Source organism: Rattus norvegicus, chromosome 4 (genome assembly GCF_036323735.1).
Source record: "Rattus norvegicus strain BN/NHsdMcwi chromosome 4, GRCr8, whole genome shotgun sequence".
NCBI classification, from domain to species: Eukaryota; Metazoa; Chordata; class Mammalia; order Rodentia; family Muridae; genus Rattus; species Rattus norvegicus.
In genome coordinates, this window is record NC_086022.1 from 25,899,238 (window position 1) to 25,923,588 (window position 24,351).

The 24,351-nt window shown below is 43.4% G+C and overlaps 2 protein-coding genes and 1 pseudogene across 5 annotated transcripts in view; 2 read left to right on the forward strand and 1 right to left on the reverse strand.

The window, feature by feature from the left end:
* Positions 1-6,679, forward strand: part of Dmtf1 (cyclin D binding myb-like transcription factor 1) — a 41,026-nt gene extending 34,347 nt beyond the window's left edge. The window contains exons 14-18 of one of the 3 annotated variants that reach the window (XM_017592381.3): positions 994-1,079; positions 3,582-3,737; positions 4,072-4,446; positions 5,049-5,193; positions 5,379-6,679. In XM_017592381.3, the coding sequence (XP_017447870.1) occupies positions 994-1,079; positions 3,582-3,737; positions 4,072-4,446; positions 5,049-5,193; positions 5,379-5,488 (872 nt within the window). In that variant the 3' untranslated portion in view covers positions 5,489-6,679. Of the gene's footprint in view, positions 1-993; positions 1,080-3,581; positions 3,738-4,071; positions 4,447-5,048; positions 5,194-5,378 lie in introns of those variants that run through there. The other 2 variants (NM_053693.1, XM_063285395.1) reach the window with 2 other exon arrangements.
* Tmem243 (transmembrane protein 243) lies at positions 6,503-24,351 on the reverse strand. Of its 2 annotated transcripts, none has more exons than NM_001109219.1 (5): positions 24,150-24,351; positions 23,613-23,791; positions 9,189-9,239; positions 8,064-8,168; positions 6,503-7,061 (listed from the first exon to the last, which is right to left on the reverse strand). In NM_001109219.1, the coding sequence occupies exons 2-5, from the start codon at positions 23,688-23,690 to the stop codon at positions 6,939-6,941; spliced, it is 357 nt and encodes a 118-aa protein (NP_001102689.1). In that variant the 5' UTR covers positions 23,691-23,791; positions 24,150-24,351; the 3' UTR covers positions 6,503-6,938. The 2 variants fall into 2 exon arrangements, with proteins under 2 accessions (NP_001102689.1, XP_063142535.1); XM_063286465.1 differs by having other exon boundaries at positions 6,555-7,061; positions 23,613-23,893; positions 24,150-24,290.
* LOC120102603 (U6 spliceosomal RNA) lies at positions 8,436-8,536 on the forward strand (annotated as a pseudogene).

Here is a 24,351-nt window from a genome sequence, read left to right on the forward strand (position 1 = left end):
GTGAAGCCCTGCGCTTGATCACTAGCACCACAAACAAAGCTACTTTAGAAACATTTAAACTAACTACATTACTTGCCTTACTCATTATTTGGCCCTCCATGTTTTTTATTTTATAGTTGAAGTGAGAGAAGTGTCTAGCCTAAATAAATATACAAGATGTTACTGCCTAATAAATTGTCCAGGAGAGTGTTAGCCACCAATAGGATGATAATATCCATTAAGAGGACAGCAAATATTTTATACATAGAACCTTAATACTCATTCATACCATCTTTTTAATTTTAAGAGTGTTTTATTACTTACAGCAAGTTATGTGAGTATAGTAAGAGTTCTGTAACCCATCTATTACTTAGCATTCTGACCTCTAATTTTACTTATTAGACCCCTTCAAATTATGGTCTTCCGAAAAAAATACTATCATAAATTCATTTGGTTTTAAGATTGTTTTTACTCATAACAGTTCTATAGAGGTAGGACAGATAAAGTTATGTAAGAAGCAGTGTTGCTAGATCTACTATCTTATGTTATAAGGCCAGTCCACATCTGTAGTGCTCTTTAAACATTTCCAGAAATGTTACTTCAAGTTTCTTTCTCTCTTTCTACATTAGCCTTGATGTGTTCTTGCTTCCTAACACTTGCAGCACCTTCTGATACAACCAAGAGTTAACAGCAGAACTCTTGTATGGTTCCAGTGGTATCTGGCTTTATGAGGCTTCTGGTGTTACAATGGCTTTCTAGAAGCATGAACGCAGCCATATTTTATTTAAAAAACAAAAAACAAAACATGATAAGCATGACTGTTTTAGTAAAGCTGACAGTGGGCTAAATAAAGTTAGCTATTGTGTGTGTCTGATCTTTGTGCCATCCCAGATAAGTCCATCATGTAACTTTAGGTTTACAAACAAATTACTCATTGAGATTTCCTTCATGACAGCTGAATCCATTGGAGAAACTTCACAAAGCATTTTATTATTGTCCTTGTTCTTACTACAGCTTCAACAGACTCCCCTGCTGCTTCTGTTGACTCAGAAACAATAACACTAAACAGTGGAACACTGCAAACATTTGAGATTCTTCCAGTGAGTAATACTTGAGATAACAGTTACTGGCTGTTCTTATGCAAAACAAAGGTCAGGTGTCCTTAATAGAACTGTTACTGTCTACGAGGAAGTCAGATTGCTGAGGCCAGATGGACAGTCTAGACATAGATGTCCACTTCTGTGTCATTGTCACTTTGCTGCTTCTCCATGTGAACATAAACAAATGTGTTTACCAAATCCCAAAATGACAGTACTACTGAGGAAACGGTATAACTTTGTGCTGACTCTTAGACTGGAAGTTTCTAGTTCCAGTCCTTCTTGGTTAGTTAATACACCCTATTTGTATAAGTGCAACGACCTTAGATTCCCAGCATTGATGTAAAAACCTGAACAGGGCAGCACATGCGCACCTGCAATTCCACCATTGTGGGGTTTAAAGGCCACCCAGTCAAGCCATGTCGGGGAGCTCCATTTCAGTAAGACACTGTCTTCAAAAATAAGTCGGAGAGAGACCGAGGAAGACACCTGTGTTGGCCTCAGGCCTACATACACATTTGCACATGTGTGTGCTCGACACACTTGCTATCAAATGATCAAATTCTAACTGCAAGGTCACCTAAGAGAAAGGAAAGTACCTGTTGACGTAAGAACTTATACGTGAATGCATAATTTCAGACTTTGGGTTAGCAGTGTGGTCACTATGCTGGGTAGGAGCCGAAGCTACAGCTTCAGTCAGCCGTGCAGTCACTGATAAACAGGCACTCACCCATAGTGTACTAGCGTGGCCTTCAGTGAGTCCAGACATTGAAAACACGTGTTTGGCTTAACACTGGGTTTATCTACTTGTAGCTCCATAAGTGGAAGAAAATCTTATGGCTCTCACTTGAAATTCCCCAAACAAACATCTGGATATGATAGGAGTAAATCTTGGTTGACTCTAGCTAGCGGAAAACAGGTCATAATTTAAATGATAAGGTTTCTTTTAGGGGCAATGAAAACCTAAAAAAGCAAAAGCCCCAGTTCATGTCTGCCTTCCTAATGTAAGCCTAGAATTAACTCCCTTTATTTTATTAAGAAAATGTAACACTATTCATGTTGTTTCAAGATTTAAAGAATTAGATATTAATACAGTAATTCAGTCAATACCCTTTGCTAGATCCCTGGGAGATGACCAGAGTATCTACAGATTCTCTTTCATCTCTGACTGAAAGTGGTCTCACAGCAGGAATGTACAGTATATTTAACAGTGATAAAAACAGAACTTGTTTATTTTTACTGGGGAAAGGAGTTAAAAGGGTTATTAGTTGTTATGTTAAGGGTTTTTACCTAGGAGGTTATACAAAATGTTTTAAGAGTCTGGCTAGGGCTGGAGAAATTGCTCAACAGTATGAGCCCTAGCTGTTCCTCCAAAGGACCCCAGCTCTGTTCCCAGCACCTATACAATAGCACATAGCCATCTGTAATTTTAGTTCCAGGGTGAGATTCAACACACAAACAGTGGGCAAAACACCCATACATGTAATTTTCTTGAAATACATAGACTTAAGTGTATTAAAACACTTGAAATATATATGCAGATATTCAGTATTTGGAATGACTCCTTGCTATCTGCAGTAAATACCTGTAACATTTAGAAAAATTATTGTTTTACACTTTTCAAGAAAGCAGAGAAAAACTCCATTTCCCAGTGGGCGATAGGCACTCGAACAATTTTTATGTCTACCAGCCCTTTCCATGAGACAGAGATATTATCTCCTTGTTAGCAATAAAAAAATAAAACCCTTGTATTCAGGGATTCTAGACACAGGAAAGATTTTGGTCAAGACAATATTAAACTGAAAAAAATATATTATCTAGCTTACCCACTACCTAATGTATAAGAATACTTATTCTGCAGGTTATTAGGATAACCAAGACTCATCATAGAGCCACTATGACGCTTTTTCTAGTCAGCCATCTCTTCACGTAGTGTCTTCAATTTTCTGACTATATGAGTATTTCATAACATTACTCTATAAAAACACTGAAGTAAATAAGCACTGCTAATATACCTTTTCAAAAGCTTAAACTATTACTAATGCGAGCAGGGGATTATGTGCCTTGATGGTGATGGCGAGAGGGCAGAGGATAACTTGCAAGAGTCTGTTCTACTTTGTGGATCCTTGGGCTCAAACTCCAGTTTGGTTGCAAATGCTTTAGTGGGATAAGACATGTTGCTCATCTTAGAGTTTATTGTTTTTTAAACTACAGCAAAAACATTTAAAGAGGTGATTGAAAAGTGGGTTCCTGTATTGCCCATGGTGGCTCCTGAATCTACTGTATTGATACATAGTTGAAACCAGAACATAGAGCTGCATGGGAGTAAAAGATAGTAGATGGTTGGAGACAGTTTACATAATAAAGAATATTCAATTTATCGTTTGTACCTTCTTGATTTGCAAGTGCAGTTGCTACCTACTAAATTCAAGTCAGTCTTTAATGTAGCTCTAGAGTTAGTCTGTAGGCTTCTGTATCTGTGCTGAATCTCGTTTTCTTCTTTAGTCTTTCCATTTACAGCCTACTGGTACTCCAGGCACCTACCTTCTTCAAACAAGCTCAAGTCAAGGCCTTCCCCTAACACTGACCACAAGTCCCACAGTAACCCTGGCAGCTGCTGCTCCTGCTTCTCCTGAACAGATCATTGTTCATGCTTTATCCGTATGTTATATAATTATAATTTTTGAGTGCCTATTATGGGTCAGGATTACTTGATAAAAATGTAGTTTGGGTATCAGAGTATTTTTCATATTACTTGTCCTTGGAACAGTATTTTGCATGCAGTTCTTCCCTGGTACACCTGTAACCTCCACTATTTCTTTAACAAGAGCGATACCCATTCAAGTAGGAAACGTACAGGAGGAAGGGACTCGAAGGGGTCATAAACACAGGCCAGAGAAGGGATGAAGTAGCTGCAGAGGTGAAAGGTATGGGAGAGGGAGATGGTCAGTTCTTCTTCACTTTGTCATTGATAGTTCCCATTAATGTGTTACAGCCGGAACATTTGTTGAACACAAGTGACAATGTCACAGTACAGTGTCACACACCAAGAGTCATCATTCAAACTGTTGCTACAGAGGACATCACTTCTTCAATATCCCAAGCAGAACTGACAGCTGATAGTGATCTTCATTCATCTGATTTTCCTGAGCCTCCAGATGCACTAGAAGCAGACACTTTCCCAGATGAAATTCCTCGGCCTAAGATGACTATACAACCATCATTTAATAATGCTCATGTGTCTAAATACAGTGACCAAAATAGCACAGAACTGATGAATAGTGTCATGGTCAGAACAGAGGAAGAAATTGCTGACACTGACCTTAAGCAAGAACCACCTTCCGACTTAGCCAGTGCTTATGTTACTGAGGTAAGCTGTGTAGAAGATTGCAGCTTGTTTTGCCTTGGGTCTCACAGGTTCTTTAAAGGAGAGATACTCTGTAGTACAGTGATTCTCAACCTTCCCAACGCCAAGACCCTTTAATTAGGTTCCTCATGTTCCAGTGATGCCCAACCATAAAATTATTTCGTTACTTTATTACTACAAGTTTGTTAATAACTATTGTGAATTGGAATGTAAATATCTGATATGCAACCCCAAACGGGGTTGAGAATGGGTACTCTAGTACCTTCCTTTTTTATTTAGCCTCACAGAATATAAACTCAAAAGGTCTAAGTGAATGAGTTCTTGTTGCTGGCAGAAATGAACAGGCATAGACACCTGGGCATAGTTCCTTGCTGAAGTGTCCCCTCTCCACAGGCAACAAGTTGAGAGACACTGATTGCTTCATCGCCTTTAGGTGGGGTGGAAAGGGTAATTTAGATTTTAGGAATTATGTATATCCCACGGTGCCGCGTGATTTTAACATGGAATGTATTTGAGAGCTACATGTTAACAAACATGACATGGACTCACTGGGGAATGTAAATCAGTCTCCTTCTCTTTGTTTTCTCTTTTAAAATATTCTGTAGGATTTAGAGTCTCCTACCATAGTACACCAAGTTCATCAGACAATTGATGATGAGACAATACTTATCGTTCCTTCACCACATGGCTTTATCCAGGCATCTGATGGTATCGACGCTGAGTCTGTCTTGCCTTTGACAACACTAACAGGTACTCTACTAAGACTCTTCTCATGAGCTGGACAGTTAGTAGGGGGTCAGGTAGTTGTTTTATGCAGTCATGCTAATTTTCTCTTGATCTACCGTGTTCTCCTACACTTTGGTAAAATAATTGGACTGAATGGAGAATCAGTAACATATATTTAATACTAACTATTTAAACTTAACTCATTACAGATCCCATATTTCAACATCATCAGGAAGAATCGAATATAATTGGATCATCTTTGGGCAGTCCTGTTTCTGAGGACTCAAAGGATGTTGAGGACTTGGTAAACTGTCACTAGATTGTTAGAAGCAGGTACTTCAGGAAGCCACATTGTTGACTACAGACTACATTGTCTCCAAAGAAAGGAGCCATCCCAAGAGTCTTGGTCTGCCATTCCTCTGGCCTGTGCATAGCTGCTGTGCTTAAGCCATGCACATCGTTGCTGCTGTTACCTTTTACCTCCTTTTAAGTAGATCATCTGAGGTCCAATTTTATAAGTGTGTTATGATGGAGGACAGGAAGTGTGAGCTGCCCAGACTTGTTAAGTTTTGTGTCAAGAGGGAGTTGCAGTCAGTGCAGCTACTTCTGTCACCAAAGCTTAACTCCTCTGGTTTACATCTAAACAGTAATACCCATCTCTGCGGTGGACACTGAGCTCTGCCCAGACTCAGGCTGGTCTGCTTACAATTCAGGTTATATTAGCAACAAGGTCCAGCTCACCTTAGCAGTGACTTTCAGAAAGACTAACTTAGGAGTTTATGACATGACCAGGTCCAAGATCATGGGAGGTGGCTGTGATGGTTAACCCATTGCTGGCAGTGGGAGCTGACTGAGGCAGGGTAAAGGACGAAGCAGAGAGTCAAGAAAATTCACTACAGGTCTTTGGTTTTTAACTTTTAAAGGGAATGTGGGTAAAGTGGTAACACAATGCACTGGTAACCAAGCAGTTATCACCCTCATCAGAAACCAGTCCTTAGTTTACAGTTAGCACTTTGAAGTGAGATTAAATGAGGGGAGGTAATATTGCCTGTATTTGATAACCATGACTTTTTTTTATTACACGTTTTACTATATAAATTGCCCAGAAGATAGTTGAGGGGTATTAGAGTATGCTGTTCACTTAGTGCATTACCTGGTGGGGGTACAGTATAGCTTCTCCCTCAGGCACTTTTAAAAAACAAAGTTTGCTTCTGTATCAAAAGAAAACAAATCAAGAGTCATTCCTAAGGTAAAGCCAAAAGTAGCCTCTAGGGCTTTAATGATATGATCCTTATAGAAAAGTAAAAAAAAAAAAAAAAAAAAAAAAAAGGAAACTTGTATAAATTATTTTATTTATTACTGTAATTAGATCTTCACAATCAAAGTTGTCTTTTCACCATCTGTTTTATTAATGTGAAACTGTAGTAGTAAGGAAAAGTTGGTTGCCTAGGGAACAATAATTGTATATTCAGTTTAACAGAAATAAAAGAGTATTTGTCTTAAAATGCAAGATTTTGAGCCATGCAATTAAATTGTTAAAAAAAAATTTCAAAACTGAAAATCCTTTGCTATTTAAGGGCTGGAATGTTTCAGCTTTTTAAAGGAAAGCAGAGATGTATGGTACAGCTCCCTTGCAAGAGGGGATTCAGATTCACAGTTAACATGAAAATCATGTAGCAGACGTGTGTGGAGCATTCTTCGTACACTGGTTTGCAGCAGTGACATTCACACAGATTTCCCAGCGTCCTGGTAAGCCCGTGTCTGCAGCCTCACCTTCCCACATCGTGGAAATACAAGTTCGCACATATACACAGCATGATGATAGAAAACAAGATATAGTAAATGAGATTCCTAAATTTCGGTTCTAAGTCTCCTTGTCGATACCAGTAGATCTAAAAGAAGAATCAAGTAAAGATTTAGGTAATGACCAACTATTACAGTGTTAAATACAACTCAATGCTTCTTTATACGGATAGCGTTAAAACTTAATTGTCCTGACATAGTCTTCAGTTTAATTCTTTATGATTCAAGTAGTGCTAACTAACAAGTGTTTCCATGGTCCAACGTCATGTGTATTCCTGTTTTTGTTATCACTGGGTTCTAACCTCAGAGTAGTCACTAATCCGGCTAGATGAGAACATGTGTCTGGATACACTTTTAGTATATTTGAACCACCAGGAGGGCAGACACAAAGATTTATGTCACTGACTCAAATTGGATATGTAAGAGGGCCTACATAAGTAAATACATAATTTAAATACCTCAACCTTGGTCACTCAGGGCTGTAGAACATAGGAGACAAGAAAACTTCAAAGATTCAACCTTAGACTAGCTCTACTCAAGTGTTCACAACCTATGTAGGTTTGAAATAATTTAAGGATTTTTTTTTTTTTTTTGGTTCTTTTTTTTTTTTTTTCGGAGCTGGGGACCAAACCCAGGGCCTTGCGCTTCCTAGGCAAGCGCTCTACCACTGAACTAAATCCCCAACCCCCTAATTTAAGGATTTTTAAAACAAACAAAAACCTTTTGTTTTGAAAAATGGTGTTAGAGGTCAAACCCCTGCATGTTAGATCATCTCTCCCACTGAGCTGCAACCCCATGCCCAGGTTTTCCTGTTTCATAAAGTTTCAAGCCCAACAATTAACCTAAATAACAGAAGAAACAACCACCATCCTCTGGGGTGGGGCTTGTTTTTGGTACACAAAGGGGTCTCTTTGTTTCCTGACAAATGTAATGTGATTTCTATATGCTGGGAGGATCACAAATCAAAGTGGATCCGTGTGTAAATATCAGGAGCAAATCTGGGGGGAGTTAAAGGAGAGATGCCCTATTCTAGACCCAGGGGCATTGCCACGTAAGCGCTTACAGACACTTAAATTCTATATAGTACTCACAAGTATGCAGGCAGTAATACTACTCAAAGAGATGCAGACAGCAAAAAAAATATTCAGTGGTTTGGGAGGTAGTTGAGGGAACAGAAAAGCACTGACCAGTGTTACCTGTATGGAGAGAAATATGTTTAAAAAAAAAAAGGCCTTGAGCAGAATTCCAAGGTGTGGTTAGACTGAGGCGAGGCAAGGTAATACATTTTACATTATAAAATCATGTTTAAGTCAGTTAACACTTTTTTCTAACTTTCCTGGTAATATGAAAGAGGGCAAAACAAGTCTCAAAACAAACGAAAAGCCAACATTAACAGTGAATCCCACTCCCAAGATTAATCTGATTATCCTGGTATTATAAATATTCCTAGCAAGTGAATAGTGCTCATTTCAGCAGAAGATAAACTAAAATTGGAACAGTAAAGAGATTAGGATAGTCCCAACACAAGGCTGACATGCAAACTCATGAAGCATTCCATTTTATAAACATCGTTCCCAAAAGTGGTGTAGCACACACGCATGCAGAAACTGTTAATGCCTATTTGTTTTCAATATTGCCAGGATACTGTGGAAAATTAAAATGACAAAAGTAAAAGGGAAAAAAATAACTGAATATGCACAAAGCTGGTTTGTCTTAGTTTTATGATAAATCCGAAGCAAGAGTACAGTAGGTTTCTGTTCCGCATTTTGTTTCTACCTTGTATTAAAAAGCAATGGGCAAACTAAGGTTTGTTCTTTTTGACAAACTTAATCCCTATTTATCAGACTTTAGGAACTAGTTTTTAGTCTGATAGACCTATATAAAATGTGTATCACATGTATTCTAATGTGCTACACAGAATTTAAAAATTTACTGTGTACTAGCTAAGTCTTTTAAAACTTGGCCAGAGAACATTTAAGGCATTAAATGGGAGAGGTGGCGGTCACTGACAGAGGAGTTGGTTACTGGCACTATCACTTTTCCAGATTTACTAAGCAGGTAACAGTGGCAAACTGCTGACTGTCTTTGCTGTGACTGTCATGTTCTACATGTTTGTACCCTCATTAAAAGTCTTTTGTTTGGGAAGAATTGATACTAAAAGTTCTCAATGCTGGCCAGCAGGACAAACGTGGCAAAACAAAAACAAAGATACTTACTAGGATCAACAAGGTGGTTAAGCCGCCAACTACTAAATTGATGATTCGGTCCTGAAAGAGACAAGAGTTTGTAAGCCAGGTGACTTGCATTCAGCTGCTGCCAGAGTGGAAGCTGGGACAGCACAGAATGAAAAGACCAAGGGCCACGTTGGCCCTCTGAGGTCTTCCAAATAAAAAGGCTGTGGTAATGAGAATGGTTCTGGGAAATGAGGGACACTGAGGAGTGTGTGTGCCCTTAGGGGTGACTGACTATTCCTAACTGAGGAGTGATGGGGGATGATGCCCACGGTGCCAGGCATAACCTTGGCACCAGATTAAGAAATAGGAATGTATGTGAGTGGCATACGAAGCTTCGGGCCCTGGCTACCTGAAACTACTTGATGCTGTTAGAAAGGACCAGGGCACCATGCTGGAGGGAGACAAAGGCTCCAGTGTTGTTTTTTTCTCCAACTTAGTAAGACTTGAGTGATGTAAACAAGGAGTTATTTGACCCAAGAGTTTTCTTATGGTTTCATCCCTATTCCAGCCAATTCTATAAAATATCTGAAGTGGGGATAACCTAAATATTACAGGCTAAGATAAAGTGAGCCCAGTATGTTTTAAAGTACCTGACAAAAATTAGAACAAATCCTGAAACCAAGCTTAACTATGTTACAAAGTAGTAAGGTTGGCAGGTCCTTTATAAGGTTATAGAACAGAGGACTAGAGTTGTCACTTGCCTGGCGTGTACAGGACCCGAGTCTTGAATGCTCAAGAATACCCCTATCCTTGGGGATGGGGAAAATTATACAACAAGGTTGGGATTTAAGACTTGATTAGGAAACAGTACTTCAGAGCCAACCAGAACAACGTATTTGTGCGAAGCCAAAGCTGGAATGAATTCATATTTATGGAGCAGGGGCTACTGGTCTTCCAGCCAAGGCCTTGCACACGATGCTAGGCAGACTCCATAGCACTTTCCTCTTTTAAGTTCTCTACTTTTGAAAAACACAAAGTGGCAGGCAAAGGTGGGTGTGTAGTAGGTTTGGGGTGTGCCTGATCTATGCAAGGACATAGCCTAACTTCACTAAGAACTCAACAGATCTTAACACGACCCACCAAAAATTAGACCATTTCTTAGTAAAGAGACCTGGGAGCAACTTGTTAGCCACTTAACTTCCACGCAGGACTAATGCGTATGTGTTCATCAGAGTGCGTAAGGATAAAACCTGTACACGTCTGCAACTTTCAACTGGCTATTCTGAGGGTATCTTCTCTCAAGAGATTTGCAGAAATGTAGTATGGGTCTTCATATCCTAACAGCTCTGTCACTAACAGGTATATATATATATATATAAAAGAACCAAGGTAAATGGCTGTTTCCAAATGTCACAGCAGCCTGTTCACAAAAATCAAGAGTAAAGAGAGAGGAGAAAAAAAATGAACAAAACAGATGGAGAGCCAAATGACCAGACATGTCTTCTACGAGGGCACTGGGGTTATGGCCTGCTTAGTGAAGTGCCTTCCTTCCACAGGAGCCAGGCGGCCTGAGTTTGGGTCAATCCCCAGCACTCACCTAAAAAGCTGGACGTGAGGCCTGGATAGTTGGGCCCAAGTTTGATTTCCAGCACGTTCTCAAGCAATTCACACTCGTAACCCTAGCTCCAGGGGATGTGACCCCCTCTTCTGGCCTCTGGGCACACACTGTACACACGCACACACAGTTGTGTTGTGTTCTGTGAAAGCTAGACATGGCAGCGTGCATCTCTAAGTGCTCTCCTGGAGTTAGAGGAGATGTAGAGACAAGTAGGGCTGCAGAGCTCAGTGCCAGAGTGGCTAAACTAAGACCTTATCTCAAAGTAGAGGTGGGAAGCGATAAGGGAAATCACCGAACACTGACCTCTGACCTCCAATGTGTACGAACATACATACGTACACACACACACACACACACACACACACACACACACACATATATATATATATGTATATATATATATATATATTGCAGTATGACCTGCACATGAAGAGGCTCAGGAAAATCAAAGTGCCTAAGGCTACAATTCTAAATTAAACAAGATGGACAGGCCTACTTAGCCCATAAAAAAACTTCACATTCCTTGCTAAACAACATATCCTAAAAGCCACTACTGCTGTCAGTTGACAGATGGCACCTCACAAAGCCTATTAGCATGTCCTGTTAGCCTATTATGATAGCATAACTGCTGTCATCATGTAATGCAAACAATCCCCCTGCCTGGCTTCTAGACACTTGACAGAATTTCCTCAATCAACAGTTACTTTGCTAAAATGCAGCCTTTCTCTTGGTTGTTTCTGAGGTCAGCTGTTTAGAATGTGGCACAAATGCTTAACAATGTTTGCTTCTTCCCAGCCAGAGCCTTGCCCTCAGGCCTCCTGCTATTGAGAGCCATAAACCCAGGTTAGAAGAACTACAGAGTTCATTAGAAATTTCTCACTTCTAATGCTGTACCCAGATCTGCTTACTCCAATATGGTATATGGATCAGTTGCATTAGCCTTACCTAAGAGCCTGTTTAAATGCAAAATCAAGTGTCTGTCTGTCTGTCTGTCTATCTGTGTCTCTCTCTCTCTCTCTCTCTCTCCTCTGATCTGCTGTGTCAGATAACATTTTTAACAAGATCTGGTATGAGTCCTGAGCAAACCACTTTGATATAGTTCAAAGCTTACGGTAGAAATCCTTTGTCTGGGACAACGATTATATTCCCGGGTTCAACAGGCTCTTCTAGCCAATCTCCAAATCACAGAACAGATGACTTCATCACTAGTTAAGGTGTCAAAGGGCATTTAAGGGAAGAATGTGCTCCAGATTGGAGATATATAGTACATGGAAACAAACGCTGAATTTATAAGATACACTGAAACTCAAGTTTTTCTGTCTGCAGCTAGTGTTATTTTTCCCAGAAACTACCTATTCCATGCCCCCAAGTTTTATTTTTATCCTAGTTCTTAGATTTTTCTGCCCCTGTGTGACCCCAAGTGGATCCTTTAGCCTCATCTCGTTTGATAGACTAAAATGCACTGAATATCAATAGTTTCAACAGTTTCTAATTCTGAATGTGCTTCAGATACACTTGGGGTCAGACAGGACTAGTCACCTGGTAACTTAAAAAGTCCCCAACTTGCCTGGCCAGTCATTGTCCAGCACATTGTTCGAAGGTACAGGCCATCGACTCACACTCAGGTAGCAAAGGCTTTTACAGGATACTGACAGTAACATCCATGAGTCAGCAGCCATCATCCGCTCTTGGGAAACGCCGTTGCTCTAGAGTTTAGAATGCTCCCAAGCATCATGGTCAACCTTCCGTTTCCATAGCAACTTGTCCCTATTCCCCAAACAGCTTTTGTGGGAAACATAAAAGGCCATGTAACAATAAAGATGAAGCCGAAACTCTAAAGGAGTTTCAAGAACACTTAGAGGCAGGAAGAGGGAAGCACGTTCATGGGTGACACCGCCTGTGAAGTGATTTCTGACTTCATGTCTCCTCAGTGAGGCTTTGCTCTCTATGGCTTCATTACTGGTGCGTCAGAAATTCAAAAGGGAAACTTCCCAAAATAAACAAGTGTATGCTTCAAACTATACATTATTCTGAGCAGCATAATCAAATCACGTCGAGCTCCATCCTGCCTGTGATCTAAACATCCTTTCACAGTACTGACACTACACAGTACCATGCTCTTCGGTGGAACCAACTCAGCTGTCAGATCTGTTACGGCACTTGTGTTCAGTGACACTTCTACACAAGAACGAGGCTGTCAAGATAAGCCACCGAGTGCTGCTTTACATACCACGGTAGAACCTCTCAAGTTGGGGAGGAGGAGTTGCTGGGGTTAATGACATCTACTGCACAAACACATCTGTGAAGTTCTGCAAAAGGAAAAGTTTGTGCTCACTTCACTGTTGCACCTCAAGAGGGAAGGGACAGCCACAGTGCACGGTTAGTACTTAGCTAAGAGGAAAGGATACTTTATTGTATATGATTCCAAGTGTCTCTTGAAGACGGGACACTTCCAAGACGTGGCAGTTCTCACCCATCAAAGTATGTAATCTGGATCAGCAAATGAGGCAAACTTGTGGCTCTAGGTAGAATTTGTTATGTGATATTGCATATAAAATGCAGTTTTTCATACACAACCAGTTCTCATACTGGTCCTTAAAATAAGCTAAATATAGGATAGGTGCACTCACAAAATGGTGAACTGTGAATTCGGAGGTGGAATGGTTGAGAAACTGCTCCCAATTTGACGATCCCTCATCCGTAGCTGAACTCAAACATCTCTTTAACTTCAAACCCTTTCTGGATATCATCCCTCAGGAGATTCCCACTTCAAGACGCCCAAAGATCACTCATTTTACACTTACTAAATCAAAGTGAGACACACTATCTGTGTAAGGCTGGCAGTTAGTAGTGGGGATAGGTGGCCTCTCCTTCAGGATTGCACACTGTTGGTATCTAGGGAATTAAACCAAAAGTGTCCAATGGCATTTCCCTTAAAGCCTCTTGCCAGTAGAGGGAGCCCATCTCTGTCTTGGGACCTGACCTGTATACAGTCAACAATGGCCTGCATGTGTATGGGATGGGCATGTAGCAGAACAGCACCATCTAGGACACACATGGTCCTGCCCAACATCCTCTCAAGTGCTTCCTGGAACCACACTTCAGGCATCTCTTGAAAACAAGAGATACGTGGCAATTCCAAACCTCCCGCAAATAGCTCACGCTCCCGTGTACTAGTCCTAGACTGAACAAGTCAGGACTTCACCGGGCTGGACATTTTGTTTTCCAAGCCAGCTTAAGACACCTCTCAGTCATACAAACTTCACTTCCTCATCTCAACTATGTGCTATGCCAAATCCTTCTTGTCCTACTCTTTTACCTTCTCGCCTCCTGTCCCCAAAACTGGACCACATTCATCAAGCCAAGCATAGCCAATCTGCTATACCAAACCTATGACTTAAGAACCTCCTTTGCAGAATACGTCAGGGGTTAGCAATTCCAGAAATGCAACGAAGACTCCCTGGAGGAAGCCTCTTAGGAAACCTGGCCCTGAGCCACATGGCTGAAAATCCTCCAACAGCCACTGAGGACTGGCACTAGGCCTAGCTCTGGATAAGTCTTAATACCTTAAAACTACTCATCTCGTCCTCTATGTGTCAAATGTTGGGGATGGTGAGGCCAAAGCTTGTTTTATTCTCAGACTTTGAGCCACTTCATATAATAGAAGCCCAGCCCAATAGTATACTTTCTAAGTTTGTACCATGGCCTATGCCCTTGTCCTCCCAGGAGAGGGCCTTTTCCTATCAAGCCATGAGCCTCTGAGAGCTGCCAGTGTTCACAGTGACCTCACTGTCTTCTCAGTCCTTTCTTGAACCCATTATATCAGTAGTCATCCCCCACAAAAAAAATGTTGAGCAAGAAAGGAATGCCCAGTTTCCATTCCATCCTAAAGAGGATCTCAAAGTGGCCTGCATTGCTGTCCCTCCTGTACCCATGCCTTCCTCAATCCGTCATCCCCGTTTGCACCACTGGTCACTGGTTCTCAGGGAGACATACCACCGGCCATAGAATCTCAAGTCCCTCCAACATCAGAAGAGCCCCCTTCTACTTAGATTTTATGCTTTCACTTTCTGTTCTTTCTATAGTGACTGAGAATATAACACAGTAGATGAACAGTGACCAGGGCACAGATTGGGGGGAGGAAGGCAATGAGGAATCACTGCAGTGTGAAAGTTGAGAAGCCCTTTTTAAAGAAAAGCAAGGAAATATACAGGAATCCACAAGAGGGCTGTTGCAAACAAATCTATGCAGCACTGGCCAAAACTGATACAGAAATGAGCTGTCACCTTATGTAGTGACATCCTCTCCAAATTTAATATGTAAATAATCTGCAGGGCTGACTTTAAGAGGTGTCCTCTTTGAAGCCAGGCATGGTGGCTGTGGTGGTTTGAATGCTTGGCCCATGGGGAGTGGCACTACTATGGGGTGTGGCCTTGTTGAAGGAGGCGTGGCCTTGATGGAGAAAGTGTGTCACTGTGAGGCAGGATTGTGAGGTCTCCTATGCTCAAGCTCTGCCCAGCATGGAATTGCAGTCTCCTCCTTACTACCTATGGATCAAGATGTAAAACTCTCCACTTCTTCAGCACCATGTCTGGTACATGATGCCATGTTTCCCATCAATATGATAATGGACTGAACCTATGAAACTGTAAGCCACTCCCAAGTAAATGGTTTACCTTGTAATAGTTGCCTTGGTCATGGTGTCTCTTCAGAGCAATAAAACCCCTAACCAAGACACTGGAGCATGCCTTTAATCCCCCTACTTAGAAGGCAGAGGCTGGTGTCCCTCTGAAGACATGCTAGGTCACATGTCTTTTCTCATGGCTCATATGTGCTGATGGGATGACAGAATGTACTTTTTCACAACAGAGTGAGTTCTAGGGCAACCAGGGCTATTTAAAAAAAAATCTGTCTGGGAAAAATATTTATAGAGAGAGGAAGGGAAAGATAGCATCTTTGGGAAGTGATTAATACACAAAGGTTGAGGGGTGCCTGGGATCAGTACCTCTCAAAGCCTTTTGTCAATCCATTCTGCTATACTGACCACATGGCATTTCTGCCCTCCCCCTGGCCCCCCCAGGGGCAGCAGCAAGTCACCACCTTGAAAGCAGCCCCCACCGGATACTAATCCTGCTGACTCCTTGGTCTTGGACTTCCCAACCTCTTAAAAAGAATGAGAAAATTAATTCCTGTTTTCAATATACACGCCAACTGGCAGTTTGTTCCAGGGGCACCAATGTACTTAGAACAAAAAGCCAGATAGAACCGAAAAAGCAATGGTAACAGAAGAAAAAGTACATTGTCATCCCTTCAGCACATATGAGCCATGAGAAAAGACATGTGACCTGGCCTGTTTTCTGGGATGTAGTTGTGGACCTCACCGATTCGCACTGAACTCTTGAGATCTATTGTCACCATGCCCGGTCAACCTTCTACTCATGCTTCTAGGTCAAGACTCAGAATCTGACCCGATATTCTTGAGAACTCCAACTATGACAGGGCACAATATAACATTTATCAGTTCTTAGCTTCTTATCTCACAAACATCTGAGGACTGGGTACTCCTTCTAGTAAGGGAAGCAGAGCCAACTTGCTAATGTGCAAAGCCTACTAGGCAGACTTTCTCCTCACTGTTCTCTTTAAGTGAGGCAGTGACAACTGGAGCCACATCCTAGCTTCCTGTTTCCTAAACTTAAGGATTTTCATGGTGTAAGTAAGGTTAGGAGATAGATTTTCAGAAATTACTTTGCTTTCTTTCCAGTCATAGAGGAAAACTTTGTGTCATACAAGCTCTAGAAATGGCTGGGTAAGATAGCCATGAGAGGGGACAAAAAAAATACCCTGAGAAGAAATGAAACATAGGAGATTTCCTTTTACTGAATGAAGAAGTAAGAAACCACACGCTCTGTCAGTGAGTTGGTTTCTTCTGGGCTGCACGTCTCTGCCTAAATGGGATCTTCCCCTTATAAGCTCACCAGAGACAACCAGGGGGACATGAGTGGAAAATGAGACTTCTTGCCTCACTGGCTGACTCTGTGAACAGTGAACTCTGCCCAGCAGTACAAGTGTTCTGAGACCTCCCAAGGGAACAGTGAACTCTGAACAGAACCATAAACAAAGCTCAAGGCTGCAGGTGGCTGGCATGGTGGCACATTCTTTTAATCCCAGTATTCAGGAGGCAGAGGTAGACTGATTTCTGTGAGTTTGAGGCCAGCCTGGTCTACAAAGTTTGACAAAAGCCAGGGTTATGTAGAGAGACCCTATCTCAAAAATTAATTAATTAATTAATTATTAATTAATTTAAAAAATGCAGGTCTACTGACAACACATTTTCTATTACCACACATGGATTTGAATACAAAATTCCCTCTTCTTTTTGATCAACTTAATTGAGACATTTATTAATTTCCCGTTATTTCGCCACATTCACGGTTTGAAGCATCTCCAGGTTATGAATATTTTTGTATATTCATCCCTACCAGATTCTCCTCACAGATAAAAATGTACCTGAAATAGATTGTGTTCCCTGAAGCACCATTTATGGAAGCTAAAGTAAAAATAGAGCACAAACACGGTCCTACATGTTTAAGGGGAGAAAAACAACCATCGTCGGTAACCACAGAAGAACACGATGACGATGCAGGGGCATGGCGGACCCGACTCGCAAACCTTCTCTTCAGCTACATACCGACTAGTAGGTTTGGATAAGTCACTTGGCATTTAAGATACACTTTTCCAGTTGTATACAGATTGCTACGCTGCTGCAAAGATTAGGAAGTAAAAGTCCTCACAACAGGATAATTAATGCTCAATGGTGGCCATGTGCAATGGGAAGTCTCTGAGCTTAGTGGGGGCTGAACTGACTCCTCTGTGCTTAGCCCCAACTTCTAAAGCAGCCAACAATTTTTAACTCATTTTACTTCCACACAAGTCTGTCAACAGTCTGGGCTCATCAAATAGTATTACCATATCTACACACAACCGTGAGAAAAATAGTTATTCAGCTCATAGGAAGTAGCCAATAAGGACACCTGAGCAAAGGGTTAGTCTTCCCAGGGATGGTAAACATGAATCAGAGCTTCCAGGGGGATAGGCTCAGTTTGTTTCTCACACAATACTGTATTATACACTCATTTAACACTGGCCTCCGCTATATATACCTCAACAGGAAGACAGCAGTAACTGAACTGCCTGAGAGTTTAAAACACCACTTCCTGTTTGGGCAGCCAGTGTACCCACATTTCCTAACAGAAGTGGCCGTTGTTGTAGAATCTCCCAAGCATACAGGTCACGTTGGGGTGATGTTAATCCCTCACATTACCCTAAACCTTAATATATTTAAAAGCCTTACATAAGAAGGGTCAAGAGCCTTGGGAACACATACCTCTAACCTTGGGAAGCAGCCACCTCTAACCACGTTCCTCACAGTTACACACACCAGTGCCAGGAGGCCCCCTTGACAGCCAGGTTTGTTGGAGGAAAGCAAGGACAGAGCGGGGGCTGTAAGGTTCCAAAGTAGAAAGTAAGACTGACTGAACAGGATTCAGGTTTGCCGGGAGAGAGAGCACTACAGGAAGACCACAAAAATCAAGAGGCGCTTAGCTATGAGGTCAAGGAAACAGTTTGGTGAGTGAAAAGCACTTGCCACACAAGCCTGATGTCCTGAGTTCAATCCCCAGAAGCGAGGGAAGGGGGCAGGGGAGGGGGGGTCCAAAGGTCAGAGGAGAAATGTGACCTTGGACGGAGCAGCCAGAGCAAGGTATGACTAGTGCATCTCAACTCTCTCTGGATGTCTTCTACAGAGCTTTCCACAGGAGTCCCAAGTCCACTGATCTTGAGATAGGAGGAAGAAAACTTAAGGAGTGGAAAGGAAGAGTTCGCTGCCTCTGTTTGTCCAGAACTGCAACTTGGGCACAAGAAGGGAATGTGATTGGGCAGGCTAGATGAGAGAGACAATGATAGTTCCTTTGAGGGAGACAGAGCTGTGCTCACTAGGTAACACAGAAACTAGGCTGTCGAGAGAAACTAGAAGCTTTGGCTGCTCAGAGGGCGGCCTTGTGGGGGCCTAAGCAAGAGAAGGCAGCAAAGACACAGAGTCCTTAACCACAGCTTTGTCCTTAAATCAGCAAACAATAACTAAATTAATTAAATTTAAAGGGGCTAAAAACCACATAAAGAGCATCTTACATTTCTCATCTCGAATTTGAATAGTCCCCGTTCAAACAACTTGCCTAGGGCACTGCAAGCAATCAAAGTTTTGCCCCTTCTCTTTGCTCGCCCCTTTACTGGAGGACAAGAGGAGAGCATCTTGCTCTCAGAACCACTGTCAAAAGCCTCAGAGCCCACTGACCTCTGCAGAAAGCCTCTCTCTCTCCCCCTTCCCATCTGCTCTGGAGTTCACTGCAGTAACTCCCTAGCCTCACCTTCCACCATGACGTTCCAATAGGGTGCTCACTGCTCTTCTTAGATCAACTACAACGACTTTGCGAGCAGTCACCATCACGGGAACACATGTGTCTGGAAACCAGTTTCCATCACATCTCACCAGGGGAAGCGTTTGTCCTCTGCCCATCTGCATTAGCCATGGGGAAGTGCTTCTTTGCTCTCTCCCACTGGAAGAATCATGGTCCCTCTTCTCACCCAGGTCCACACAGCCTAGACAATTGAAACTGACTTACCTAAGAAGTAATTATTAAGTCAAGAAATGAGGACAACCAAGCCTGGACAACTGGATGCCCTTCCACTGCAGAGAAAGATGTTTTTCTAAAACCAAGGACTAAACAGGTTTTAGCAGCAGGGAAGGAAGTGGAGGAGCCAAAAAAAAAAAAAAAAAAGAAAAAAAATAGAGTCCTGGGTCCACCATAAATCGCTCTATAGACCCATCTTGGAATGTTCCCACAATGAGCATAAAACACTACCAAAGCAGTTCAAAAAAACCACTCACCTGGGTTGGGGATTTAGCTCAGTGGTAGAGCACTTGCCTAGGAAGCGCAAGGCCCTGGGTTCGGTCCCCAGCTCTGAAGAAAAAAAAAAAAAAAAAAAAAACCACTCACCCACCCTTATCAACTAGCATCTGACTGGAAAGCCAGCACATAGAGCTTCTGAAACTCTCACACAGAGTTTAAAAAAAAAAAAAAAAACATAACCATAAGTCACTAGTTTTGGAACACACTGTCCAAATGATAATATCGGCCAACTGTGCTTAGTACTGAGATATACAGCCCAGTGAACTGAAACGGACTCCAAGCATAAAGCATACACTGACATCCAAGACAGTATAAAACTAGTTATATCCTGAAACAACAGAACTAGTTATATCCTGAAACAATGGGTTTAACGGTCTAAATATTTTAGTAGGTCTATAAAGAAATTCTAAATTACATATAAAGCCCAAATATTTCTTTGCAGAGAGAGAGAATATGAATATGAATGTGTGTGTGTGTGTTGGGGGGTGTTGGTACTAGGGATCAAATACATAGGACCTTGTCCCATGTCAGGCAAGTGCTCTACCACTGAGCTTAAGTCTGTTGTGTGGTGTTTTAGTTGGTTGTGTAGGTGGTTGGGGTGGGGGTGGGGGTAGGGAGTGTTGTGAATAAAACCTGGAGTCTTAAACCTGCTAGGAGAACATGTAACCCCTGCACCTGTGGTCCACATATGGGTAGCCCTGTTTTAGAGACTACAAAAGCTACAACACAGCCATAGAAAAACATCAGACATTTATTATTTTGCTCTCTGCCATGCTTGGTTTCCACCTGAAAGAAATGCACTATGGGAAAGAACTTAGGAATGTTTTTGGGTTTTCGTTTTTGTTTGAAACCGGGTCTCACACTGTATCTCAGATTGGTCTGGAACCATGGAGCCAGGGCTGGCCTCAGACTCACAGCAATCTTACTGCCTCCTCCTAGCTGGGAAAAGATGGTTTAAGACAGTGAAAATAACATTCTGATATTCTGACCAAGACTGGTAACATTTTCAAAGGTATCAATGAGGTATAGTTTCTCACAAAATACGACCACTGTTCCTTCCGTCATCCCTCACTCAGAATAAGAACTATTTTAGTCGCTCCATCTCCGAAGCTATTCCTAAACCTCCCAACTGAAGACTGAATCAATTTGTAATTCCAGTAATTGAAGTCACCGAGGTCATTCAAGTATGGAAGGCCGGAGATCCTTCTGGTCTGCCCACCCGGGGGGCCTCTCAAGGTCCACCAAGTTTTAAGTTTCCTCTTCGGGGGTAGATTCCAAGAGTGAAAATTCGCTACCTGAGCTGGGGCAGCCCTTCACCCCTACTTCCTGGGAAGAGGCAACAAGTATTCGAATGTCTATAATATGCAAAGGGAGAGCATGCTATGCAGGCTACATTCCTATTTTGCCAAAAGGAAGCTGGCAAAATACTGGCAGAGAACTGGCTGAACAAGTAATACTGTGGAAGTTCACTTCCTTAGCGGTACAACAGAAATAAAAACATCTGTCTTAGAAAGGACTCTCAAACAAAGAACGCTGAGTGCCCAGCCTGTTGCCTAGCGCTGAGGAAACACAAACCCTGGGACGCCCCTCTGTCTGGGCGTCAGTGTTCTTTGCCTTAAGAATTAAGAGATCACACCTACCACTTCGAGCCTATACCATGTTGGTTGTTCTAGGGAAATGAGATCACCAAATGAGATCTCTTCGTCCCAAGAGAGTGGGCTTTCCCCTGTCTGGATTTTCTCTGCTAAGTAGTAGTTCACCATTACCAAGTTTCCACTTAGGTGGCTATTGTGTCTAGTTTCCTGGCATCTGAAAAGGAGTAAGTGAGAGCCACTCACAGGAGAGAGAGGAGAGAGGAGAGATTGACTGCCCACAATTCCCAAGAATCCTCCAGCTCTAGTGGTTCCTCCCATCTAAGGGAATAGCTGTACTGAAATCTGGCCTATCACTATTTAGACTCCATTCTTGTTCCTGTCCCCAACTCAGGCCTACAAATAAAGTTCTCTACTTGCTGTAGACAAGGACAGATGCTTCTCCAGATCAGGCATCTCAGTTTATTGAAAACAGGTTTTGCCCCACATCAAAGCATGGGTCACTTTCCTTTCTCCGTTCCATGGACTTTATAGGCAATGGTCCCGTCCACCTCACAGGACAAGTTGTAGCAAACTTTTAATTATTTACTATTCTTAACTTTTACCTCGTTGACACCAGTGCTATGTTCTGAGGCTGCCTGAGTAGTGCAGGGCATTTATAACTGGTGTACGCTTGGTCTCAGGTGTTTCGTGAACAGAGATATATTTAGACACTGGTGTCCTTGGATGGGTTTCAAATGGATGATGGATGGTAGGAAACTTTTAAGCAGTAGGCATTTGGCTGGCCAATAGCATCAATTATTTCTCAATATCTACATATTTGTTGGGGGAGGTGTTGCTATTTTGCTTCTAAGGTTTCTGGTTTTGATTTGGGGTCAAGATTGAACTGTGTACCTCAGTTCATCGTGAGCACCTGAGGGCGATCGATTCTCCTACCCCAGCCCCCCAAGTGCTGAAACTGACATAGTGAGATACCTCACCCAGCTGACTTCAGTGTCTGCCTCAGTCAACAAGTCCACCTGGAAGCCCAGGGCTGCAGGTTAGAAGTCCGAACCACTCAGACTCCCAGTCAGTAGTACTCAGGGAGCTACGTGCAGGAGGTAATGAACCTCATTTGTGGACAGTTGGACACATTTTTCTCACATCAGTGAAACCAGTTTCATCTTCTCACCTAAAACACATGCCCTCCATGCTGTGACACCAGAATCCCCACATTATGCACAGATCTCCCATTCTTGATTGCTTTAATACCCAGGTCCCAACGGATACACTCGGAGGCTCAGTGGTGTCTGCATTAAGAGGAGGAACGTTACTGAACCTGAGCTCCTGAGCGTGGTAAGCTGAGATTATCTGGTCATCCATCTTGAAACGTCTTATGAAAGCACCCCAAGATAAATCAAAACCCATGTGGAATTTAAGAATAAGAATAAGCTGGCAGGTTCCCAATTTGGGCTTGCCTGTGACTACCAGGTGCAGAAGCTCTGTGTGTTACAGGCTCTTCCCACGAGGTAAGAAATCCAGCTCTACACTAAGAACAGCAACTTTTGAAAGGTTTACTGCTCTTTATCAGGGGTCAGGGGGCAACGGTCACCAATGCCATTTACAAGTCCGGAAGGGGCGGGGTGGGAAACAGCAAGTTAATCTTGCCCAGACTTCTGATAAAGTTGTATGCTGAGTACAGACTTTCTTGATTGTCCCCAAGACAAGTATCATATCGGGGAAACAGCAAGTTTCAGAAAGTTAATGCTAGGGCCAGAGGCTCTATTTAATCAAGCTTCTTGAAAACTGTTATACATTCAATGGACTTATATAATGCCTCTGCCTATTTGAGGGCTGGGACCCTTTGTTTGATCACCTGGGATGGTGGCCAACATCCACCTTCATGGAATTGCTTCACATCCTCATCCCCTTAAGAACTCTAGTTAAACCACCATCAGAAGCAACCCTGGGCTCTGGGCGCACTCCTGAAACCACTAAAGCTCTGAACGCACACCTGAAGTGTGCAGCTCAAAGTGCGCTGCTTGTGCAACCTTCGCAGGGCTCTCATTCCACCGCGGGGATTTCCGCACTCTAGTGAAGGGCTTCCCACAAACTGCCCAGAACTTTCTGAACTTTTCTCCACTCCAAGCTGCTCTGGGTGCCGGGTGCAGGGCAAACATCCCAAGAGGGAGGGAGGCGGGATTGCAGGACCAGCTCTTTCCAAGCACTCTCCAGGCCGGCTGCAAGGAGCCAGTGGGATGGCGGAGGCCGGATTCTCGCACTCTGGCCCGGGGCCCACTCCCGCACTCACCTTGGCAGACGTCTCCCCAAACAGAGGTCTGTTATCCAGGCCGCTGGTCCCATAGGTCCTGGTAGCAAAGTCCTCCATTTTGGGGTTGCTTCGCTCGTCCCCAGCCGCTCAAAAGCGAGTCCGCATCAGCTCGCGAAGTCCGGACGCCCGCCCCTCACGGCGCACGCATGGCCCGGGCCCTGGGGGCAGTGGGGGGTACGGGAAATCCCGACGGGACGACTGTCACTCCCGGGGGCCCCCGGGCCGCTCCGCCCCAGCCCCGCCGTCCGCCTCTCCAGCGGCTGCCGCGGAAAGTGAAAGGAAACAAACAGCGCTTGGCCGCCGCCCTGCCCGCGCCCGCCGCCCCCAATCTCTGCCGGGCTCGGCGGGGAGAAAGTTTGCCTGACGCGAGTCCCCCGCGCGGCGGGGCGACCGGAGTGAAGTTGCGGGCCGAGCGCCCCAGCACACCACCCTAGCTCGGCTGAGAGCTCCGCATCCGCCCGCTCCGCGTCCCGTCCCCGTGCTCCCCGCAGCCCCGGCTGCGCCCGCAAGCCAGACCTCGGCGTCCCGCGCCGCGCGCGCGGCGGATCCTGGCAGCGCCCGCACCCGCCGCGACCCCGAGCCGTGGCCCCCAGACGCCAGCGGGACCCCGGCGCGGTGCGGCGAGTCCCCTAGGCTCTCCGGTCCGGGACCCGCGGCCACTGTCGCAAACTGGTCGGGCCCGCCCAGACCGCGTCACTACTCAGGCAGCCAATCCCAC

Excerpts from the sequence above, each read along its gene's own strand:
- Tmem243 (NM_001109219.1), bottom strand. The coding sequence starts at position 23,690 with ATGGAGGACTTTGCTACCAGGACCTATGGGACCAGCGGCCTGGATAAC. Across the intron at positions 9,240-23,612 it reads TTGGGGAGACGTCTGCCAAG|GACCGAATCATCAATTTAGT; the intron begins GTGAGTGCGGGA and ends TGTCTCTTTCAG. Across the intron at positions 8,169-9,188 it reads TAACCACCTTGTTGATCCTA|GTAACACTGGTCAGTGCTTT; the intron begins GTAAGTATCTTT and ends CTCTCCATACAG.